General features: G+C 53.0%; 1 protein-coding gene across 1 annotated transcript in view; it reads left to right on the forward strand.

Annotated features, from left to right (window-relative positions):
* Positions 1-5,483, forward strand: part of MROH2A (maestro heat like repeat family member 2A) — a 60,771-nt gene extending 55,288 nt beyond the window's left edge. The window contains exons 36-42 of the mRNA XM_049889033.1: positions 58-204; positions 876-1,058; positions 1,899-2,054; positions 3,555-3,683; positions 4,365-4,467; positions 4,787-4,852; positions 5,362-5,483. Of these exons, the coding sequence (XP_049744990.1) occupies positions 58-204; positions 876-1,058; positions 1,899-2,054; positions 3,555-3,683; positions 4,365-4,467; positions 4,787-4,852; positions 5,362-5,483 (906 nt within the window). The remainder of the gene's footprint in view (positions 1-57; positions 205-875; positions 1,059-1,898; positions 2,055-3,554; positions 3,684-4,364; positions 4,468-4,786; positions 4,853-5,361) is intronic.
* The last annotated feature ends 3,493 nt before the right edge of the window (positions 5,484-8,976 follow it).

The following is an 8,976-nucleotide window of genomic DNA, read 5'->3' on the forward strand; positions in this document are numbered from 1 at the left end:
CTTTCGCTGAGAAATTGGCTTGTACGTGTGATAATCTTTAAAAGTTCTCCTTTCCAGTTCATGAGCGACCCAATTCTGTACCAGGAGAAGCTGCTGAAGCCCGCAGTGTTCATGCTGGAGAGGGGTGTGGACCAGGAGGACGAGGCTCTGCGGATGCTCTCCTTGCGTGCCCTTGGCAACATGGCCCTAGGCGCCCCCAAGAAGGTACCACGCTGCGCCGGGCATGCCTGACACTGAGCCAGGCCCCAGGTGCAGCTCCCTGGAGCTGGGTGGTGGGGACCACACCTGCTGAGCCAGGTCCAGGGGTGTAGCCCCCTGAAGATGAGTGATGGGGACTGTAACCACTGAGCCAGGCCCTGGGATGCAGGCCTCTGGAGCTGGGTGGTGGGAACCATACCTACTGAGCCAGGCCCTGGGTTGCAGGCCCCTAGGAACCAGGTAGTGGGGGACCCTGCCTGCTGAGCCAAGCCCAGGAGTGCAGCCCCCTGGAGATGACTGGTGGGGACCATAACCACTGAGCCAGGCCCTGGGATGCAGGCCCCTGGAGCTGGGTAGTAGGGACCACATCTTCTGAGTCAGGCCGTGGGGTGCAGCCCCCTGAAGCAGGATGGTGAGGGATGGTGCCTGCTGAGCCAGGCCCTGTGGCGCAGGCCCCCTGGAGCTGGGTGGTGGGGGCCATGCCTGCTGAGCCAGGGCATGGCGTGTGGGGCCCCCGGAGCTGGGTGGTGGGCAACTGTGCCTGTTGAGCCAGGCCCTGTGGCACAGGCCCCCTGGAGCTGGGTGGTGGGGACCACACCTGCTGAGGCCCAGTGTGGGAGCTTCTGGTCACCCAGGGAGCTTGGCTGCAGAGGCTGACGGCCCCTGTGCCCGTTCAGGTGAAGCAGTACCGGAAGCTCCTGCTGGAGAAGTGCCTGTGCTCCCTGAGAGAGCCCACCAGCACCAGTGTGGCCTCCGAGGGCATGGCCGCCCTGACCAAGATCCTGGCGGAGCTCCGGGAAGGGGATGTGGGGCCGTCTTTGGAAGCCATCTCCGAGCAGTGCAGGGCCTTCTTCGACAACGTGAGCCCAGATGGGACTCCCCCAGCCCCGTGAATGTCTGCCTATGAGCAGATGAGCACTTCAGATGCCCCCAAAAAGATGTTTCCTGGGGCAGAAAGAGTCCCCCATCCTACTTGAAAAACCACTTGCCACCAAGTCAGCTCCGACTCATGGCGACCCCGCGTGTGTCCGAGTAGAGCCTCGCTCCGCAGGGTTTGCAGTGGCTGATTTTTGGGAAGTAGATCTCCAGGCCTTTCTTCTGAGGCACCTCTGGGTGGACTCAAACCTCCAACCTTCGGCTTAGCAGCCGAGCACATTAACCTTTAGCCACACCCGGGACTCCAGGTCCTACTTGGTGATGATGTACTGGTTGGCTGATAACGGGATCTTGGGGAAAAAAAGTTGTTCTCAGCTGTAGAGAATCAATAGCCATGGATCAGGAATCATGGGGCCCTCTTCCCCTGCTGTGGGGAATGAGCTTCCCGCCTTGAACTCCTTGAGTCCACAAATACTTTTTGACATGCTGGGCCCTCTACCAGGCCGTGACACGGGCTCAGATTTAGCACGAGCCTCCCTCTTGGGAAGAGACGGTCATTGACCCCAGAGTAATGCCTAGTCCCTTTAGAGCTAGTTGACCCCAGTGGAATGATCCAGAAAGGCCTCACAGGGCATCCGTGAGGAATGGCAGGGCCCGTGAGGAATGGCAGGGCCCGTGAGGAATGGCAGGGCCCGTGAGGAATGGCAGGGCCCGTGAGGAATGGCAGGGCCCGTGAGGAATGGCAGGGCCCGTGAGGAATGGCAGGGGTTTTGTTGGGCTTCTCGCTCCTGGAATCTCTGACTTCCTTGTGCACTTGGCTGCAGGAGAGTGAGATGCTACGGTTCAAAGCTTTCGTGCTCTTCGGGACGCTGGCCAAGGTGGTCAGGATATCCAAGAAGCATCTCTTCAAGGTAGAGGTGAAGAAAGCCTGGGTCTCCCTCATGCTGCACTGCCAGGACCCCTGCTCTTGCACAGCCAGGGTAAGACACGCAGTCCCTCTGGCCCAAAGACGGCCCCTGCTTCCCTGGCCTGCTGGCTCAGTTGGCTGCAGGCTTCCCTGGGAGCCCAGGTGTCACCGTCCACCAGACCCTCACCCCAGACGACCCACAGACCAGTTTACTAGAGCCTAGCTGCATAAGAGTCCCTGGGTGACTCACATGGTTAACATGCTCAGCTGCTAAATGCAAGGTTAGAGGTTTGAGTCTACCCGGAGGTGCCTCGGAAGAAAGACCCGGTGACCTCTGGGTTATGAACGTCCGACTTACGTACAACCCATACTTACAAACCAACCCCCGTAAAGCCCATTATATTAGAAATTCGAGGTACGTGCAATGGTTCACAATAACAAACAGGTGCTACTTTGCGACACGCATCAAAAAATTATTATTATTACTGTGTTATCATTTTAAAGATGTTCTAGTGTGTCTGGAAGTGTTTCTTTAATGTTTTTTACTCATAGAAAGGTACACTATATACTATATACTAAGACAGACACTGGAAACCCTGGTGGTGTAGTGGTTAAGTGCTACGGCTGCTAACCAAAGGGTCGGCAGTTCAAATCTACCAGGCGCTCCTTGGAAACTCTATGGGGTAGTTCTACTCTGTCCTATAGGGTCGCTATGAGTCAAAATCGACTCGATGGCACTGGGTTTAAGACAGACATTTGAGTGGCTGACGTTAGACACCAGCTGTACCTAACTGTTCTGATTTAGGTAGAACTGTGCTCCACTGGGTTTTCAATGGCTGATTTTTTGGAAGTAGTTTGCGGGCCTTTCTCCCCAAGTGCCACTTGGTAGACTGGAGCGCCAATCTTTTGGTTAACAGCTGAGTGCTTAACCGTTTGCACCAGCTGGGAAAAGGCCTTTTAAAAATCCACATACAGGCGCTCCATAGGCCAGCAGTGGCTCTGGTCTAGATGTTCGCCACCCTCACCCTCCCCTGCACCCACCAGCCCTGCCGTCTCCTGTTACTGGATGTGAAGCTCCAGGTTCTAGCTCAGCATGACTCAGACTGGCCAATAAATGAGAGACTGAGGTGGGAGACCAGGAAAGGCACCTTTATTTTATTGTACAAGGGAAAGGAGTCCGTCAGAGCTACCGCTTCTAAGACTGCTCCCCAAGGGTGGGCAGGCATGTTACTTTTAAAGGGTTTAACACCCCACCCCCCCAAAAAAAACCCAGTGCCGTTAAAGGGTTTACAAGTAGGGAATTCATATAAGTTACCTCAGCAACATTCTTAATCATGCTAGCAGGCACAGTGGGGTTTATGTATATCCTCCAAACAAAAGCAGGATTCAAAGGCAAAGCTGGAGGGGAGGAAGCCCAGCAAAGGAAACAGGATTTTTAATACAACACTGTGGAGACTCTGTCTCACTGCAGCCTCCTAAGGCCTTTCCGGGACTGCTCCTTGATGGAACAACAGCCCTGCCAGCCCCACCCCTCCGCGAATCGCCCTGAATCCATCTGTCCTGCCCCTCCCAGGCCTGCATGGAGACCATGTTCCAGTGCCTGCACTTCTGGGGCCCCAAGGGCCTGGAGAGCCCCCCTGGGCAGAGAGCCGCCAGCACAGACGAGATGATGGTGTTCCAGACCACCGTGTGCTCCGTCCTGGTGAGAAAGCCACCCGGGACTGAGCTCAGGGTGGATGCTGCCCAGGCTTCCATCTCGTGGCCCCCGCGTTTGCTTTCCAAACGTGAAATGTTGAGACCAGCACTCTCCGATGGCATTGCAGTAGAAGGAAGAACACACCTATTTTAAGTTTTCTAGTAGGCACATTAAGTGAAAAGAGGTCAAATTAATTTTAATAATATATTTTATGTAGCCCAAAATAAGCTTCCTGGGTGCCCCAAACAGTTAAGCGCTTGACTACTAGCCGAGAGGTTGTCAGTTTGAACCCACCCAGAGGTGCCTCGGGAGATAGTCCTGGTGACCTGCTTCTGAAGCTCACAGCCTTGAAAGCCCTATGGAGCAGTTCTACTCTGCACTCATGAGGCCGACACAAATCCAGATCGACTCAACGGCAACCGCCAACGACATGTTGGAGGGCAGATCTGGACACGTGTTATCCTCTTTGCCATCAGACGAGTGGAGCAGGGGCTGATGGGTCCTTAAGTTGCCCAGCTCCTAGCCGGCTGTGTGAGGCTGGGGCAGGCAGCTGCCCTCTCTGGTTCTCAGTGGGGCAAACCTCCTCAGATGCATGGGAAGTGATGCCTCAGGCAGGTGGGGAGGCACTCTGTGGCGGCTGGCCCCCAGAGCCCCGCCTCCACGGCTGTGAGCCCCTGTTGTTTGCAGACTCAGAAAAAGCCTGCTGTTCTCTACAGCTTCTTGCTGGAAACTATCACCTACGTGAGAAGTAGCTTGTCAAGTATCAGAGTTGCTGCATGCAACTTGGCAGGTGAGCAGACAGACTCCCTGACTCAGGGTGGACCCTGAAGGCCTTCTGCTCAAACCCAATCAATGACTGCAGCTGGGACTCCGGGTCTGGGGTGGGGAGGAGGACTGGGTGGCAGTGCTGGGACCACGCCTACCTCTGTACCCGCTAGTCCCCATGCCTCGCATCTACCCGATTGCCAGCTCAGCTCCCTCTTTGCTAACAAAACCCTAAACAGATAGATGTCCTCAAAGGTGAACTGGGTCTCTCACCGAGAGGGTGGGGTGGTTTGCCTGCTGCCCTAAAATCCCTGTGCTGAGCCTTTCTTTGGCTGTCATTTCAGGGATTATTATGAAGCAGATGTCTGCAAGCTACCTGAAAAAGCTGGACTTCCCAGCGTTACGGAATTGTAAGCAGTGCAGACTGTTACATTCTGAGTCCCATGACTCACAAAGACTTGTTTTGGGAAGCCCACTCTGGTGGGTCTAAGCCTAGTGAAACCGCTCAAGGGAAGCATCAGCTGACCCTCTGTTGTGTTGGTGGGGAGGGGCAGCCAGGTCCCAGAGAGGCAGATGAGCCCTATTGGAAGGGTGAAGTCCATTGCATTGCCTGGTCTGTGTCTCCCCTCAGCACTCAGGCCTCCGGCAGTCCTCATGTCCCTGGTAGGGTAGGGACCAAAGCTCTGAAAGATATGGTGGACCTCAGGACCCCTCAGCTCCACCCTGGGCCTCTGACCTCAAATACAAGGGTGTCCCAGTTTGCAGCCCACACAAGCCTGGCCACCAAGACACCTCAGCCTCTGGTCGGCACATGCTGCAAAGGGCAGGTCTGTGGCCCCAAGGATCACAGGCTGACCAGGGCGGGGCTGTGGTCTCAATGATTGGAGGCCCTGATTCTCCTTCTTGTGCTCACTCTCAGCTCTCCAGGAGCTCCAGCTGGATTCAGACCCTGGGGTTCGGAGAGCAGCCCTGGAGACCCTCAAGATCCTGGACAACTGCAGTCAGCATGGGCTTCGGGCTTCCCCTGAAGGTGTTTCCTAGGGCCCACATGCCGCCTGTCGTTGCCCCTGGAGGACCGCATCCTACCACGGCCAAGCCAACCATTGCCAATTAGTTGATAAGGAAAACATTGTTCTTGTAAAATAGCCAGCATGCTCTTCTTTCCTTCCTCTGGGATGGGTGTCCACAGCCATCTGGAGCTCAGACACCCCAGAACCAAGACAGTAGGGCAGAGGGAGAGCTTCTAGTCCAGTGGGGTTGGGCGGGGGGCATCCATTTCGCTTTCCCCAGGTGTGCACGTATCAGGCAGCCCCTCTTTAGGACCTGAAAAACATCACACCTCCCCTCCTGAACATGCTGAGGGTGTGTCCGCTGTCACGCCCTGGCCACGTAGCCGGGGAGGCTGTTCTCGCCAGCTCTGCCCAGGGCCCCACTCTGAATAGTTCACCTCTAGGCTTTGCCCCAGAAAGGCAGACTTCTAGCTCCCAGCTGGAACACACATCATAGGAGGGCGAGGGTCTCAGTGAGGGGGTGACATTGATTCTGGGCCTTTGCACTCCCTGCCCATCAAGGCCCAAAGTTATGAAACCGTGTTTGGATGGTTGGAATGGACCCAGTGAGGCCTGGTACAGAATCTGCCTGAGGGTTGAAAATAAGAAATTCGTCCATGTCCAAGAAACATGGGGTGGGGATGAGAGGATGGGAGAGACTTTTCCTACATTCAGTCATCACCAGAACAGAGTCACTGGTTGTCCCTTAAGCAGGAAAATGGGACTTCTGGATTGTTCCTGATACAGCTGCTGAAGGCAATGACCGATGGGCGCTACCAATAGGCATGAGCTTTCGAGCAGCCCAATCAGACAAGTGATCCACCCCAACAGTGGTTTTCAAATGGTTTTGTGGCTCCCACGGAGCAAACAGTAAAGGTCTTTTCTGCGAAGTGCTGAATACCACTGCTGGAGCCGGGAGTGGGCTTGCCTCTCAGTAAATGTCCTGGAACAACAGCAGCACATTCATCGTTAGGTCACAACCTCCCGCCACACCCACGCAAAACACTTCAGGGCTTTAGACCCCTAAGCTTGGACACCCAAATTTGAGGAAAGTGAAGGGCACTTTTGATCCTGAGGGCAGGGGAGGTTTTCTTTAGATAGCAGAAGCCAGAAAAACAAAAGCAAAAAACTAAAAGATTAAAATACCTGAAATGTAACTTCTGTACAATAAAATGCTGTAGTTAAATGATAAATCACAGATGGGAGAAGTTATTTACAATTTATTTAAGACTGGATTAATTCACATAATTGCATTGGTACCAAAATACACCCCAATCAGTAAGAATCAGTGAAGCAAACAGAAAAACAGGCTCCAGATCGCACATGAGTAATCCAGGAGTGGACAGCGGAAAGGCCGGCATGCCCAGGACAAACTCAATCTCAAGTCACCAGCGTTACCGAACCCGGGAAGATGGGTCCTTGTCCAGAGTGCTCAGACCTGCCAATAATCTGGACACTGGCCTTTGACAAAGAAAAAGTAACTTTATTGCAATGTGCAGAGCAAGGAGCCAGGAGGAAGTTCCTCAGATCCACTCCCCAGGCTATGGGGAAGCAGAGCTTACATGTGATTTGGGCAGCAAGATGGTGGCCAGGAAACAGGAGGTCACGTTCTTGTCAGACCTCCTGCTTTGAAACGGGGTCCGGGTGACGATTTTCCTCCTGATTCATTCCACCTGTTGCTGCATCCTCTGTTGAGGCCAAATAACGGTCACAGCTGCCCCTTCTGTGCATGCAGGGTGGGCCAAATCTGGCTTGGGCTGGTTTAATGGAAATTTACCGGGCATTCGTAGGGTCGGGTTACACTAGGAGAAAACAAATGGCCACATCACACCAATCACACCCACCACGTTGGCAACCACCTCAGAGGCTGCCAGCGGTGACTGGGGGCGGTAACCTGGGGAAATGGAAATGCTCACACTGCTGGGGGAGCGCAATGGGGAAAGCAATTTGACAGTAGGCAGCGAAGTTGAGGACACGCCTGCCCCAATAATTCACCTCTATGGTTTGTTCCTCTTGGTCTTTGTACAGGTTCCTCAAGAGCACAATCAAGTGTTCTAGAAATTCCCATTCTTCGCAATGTTATCCATAATTTGTTATGATCCACCCAGTCGAATGTCTTAGCATAGTCAATGAACAGGCAAACATCTTTCTGGTATTCTACAATCCCTGGAGAAGGACATCATACTTGATAAAGTAGAGGGTCATCAAAGAAGAGGAAGATCCTCAATGAAATGGATTGACATGGGGGCTGCAACAATGGGCTCTGGCATAACAATAATTGTGAGGATGGCGCAGGACCGGGCAGTGTTTGGTTCTGTTGTATGTAGGGTTGCTATGAGTAGGAATCAACTTGACAGCACCTAACAAGTTTTGCCCAGATAATCTCTTACACACGTGCACGAATCCTGGGTGAATGTGTTCTTAGCACGGCTACTAGAGCAGAATATGGGCATGGAGTTAACTGTATACTCAATGACTCTTGAGACACATACCAGCATCGGCTGTTATCAAATGCAAACAATGTCTTTGTGAAATGAAACTGCAGAGTACTGACAGTATTCAGTTATTATGTGAAAGTTGGTGACACACAGACCATAACCTATATAGTTTAAACCAAAACACCAAACCCACTGCCGTCGAGTCGATTCTGACCCACAGTGGCCTTATAGGTAGAGCTGCCTGATAAGGTTGCCTAGGCTGTAATCTTCACGGGAGCAGACTGCTACACCTTTTCCCGAGGAGTGGTTGGTGGGTTCAAACCACTGACATTTCAGTTAGTAGCCAAGGGCTTAACCACTTCGTACCAGGGATCCTTGCCAGGGTTACGATCTGGCAATAAAAGACCTCATAAACTATATATGGAGAACCCTGATGGCACGGTGGTTAAGTGCTTGGCTACTAACTGAAAGGTTGGTGGTTCAAACCCACCAGTAGCTCAGAGGGAGAAAGATGTGGCAGTTTGCCCCTGTAAAGATTACAGCCTTGGAAACCCTACGGGGCAGTTCTACTCTGTCCTGTAGGGTCGCTATGAGTCAGAATCAACTTGACAACACGCAACAATATAAAATGGCTAACCACCATCCTGTTACCTTCTACCTCACCTTCCTTTACTAAAGAAAAAAAAAAAAAGCCACACACACACACAAAACGAGAACCCAAACCAGTTGCCATTGAATCCATTCTGACTCATAGCAGCACCATGTGTCAAAATAGAATTGCTCAACAGGGTTTTCAACGTATGATTTTTTGGAGTAGATGGCCAGGCTTTTCTTCCAAGGCATCTTTGCGGTAGACTGGAACCTCTAACCCTGTGTTTACCAGCCAAGCGTGTTAACTGCTTGGACTACCCAGGCGCTCCACTCCTCTACCTGAGGATGGAATAATCGGGCTCTATTTTCTGGCCTCTCTGGCAGCTGGACCTGGCCGGGCCAAAGAGCCCTCAGTGCAGGTCTGCTGTGTGTGGGGAGGGGCAAGGCACAGCAGTT

Source organism: Elephas maximus, chromosome 6 (genome assembly GCF_024166365.1).
Source record: "Elephas maximus indicus isolate mEleMax1 chromosome 6, mEleMax1 primary haplotype, whole genome shotgun sequence".
Classification (NCBI taxonomy): Eukaryota; Metazoa; Chordata; class Mammalia; order Proboscidea; family Elephantidae; genus Elephas; species Elephas maximus.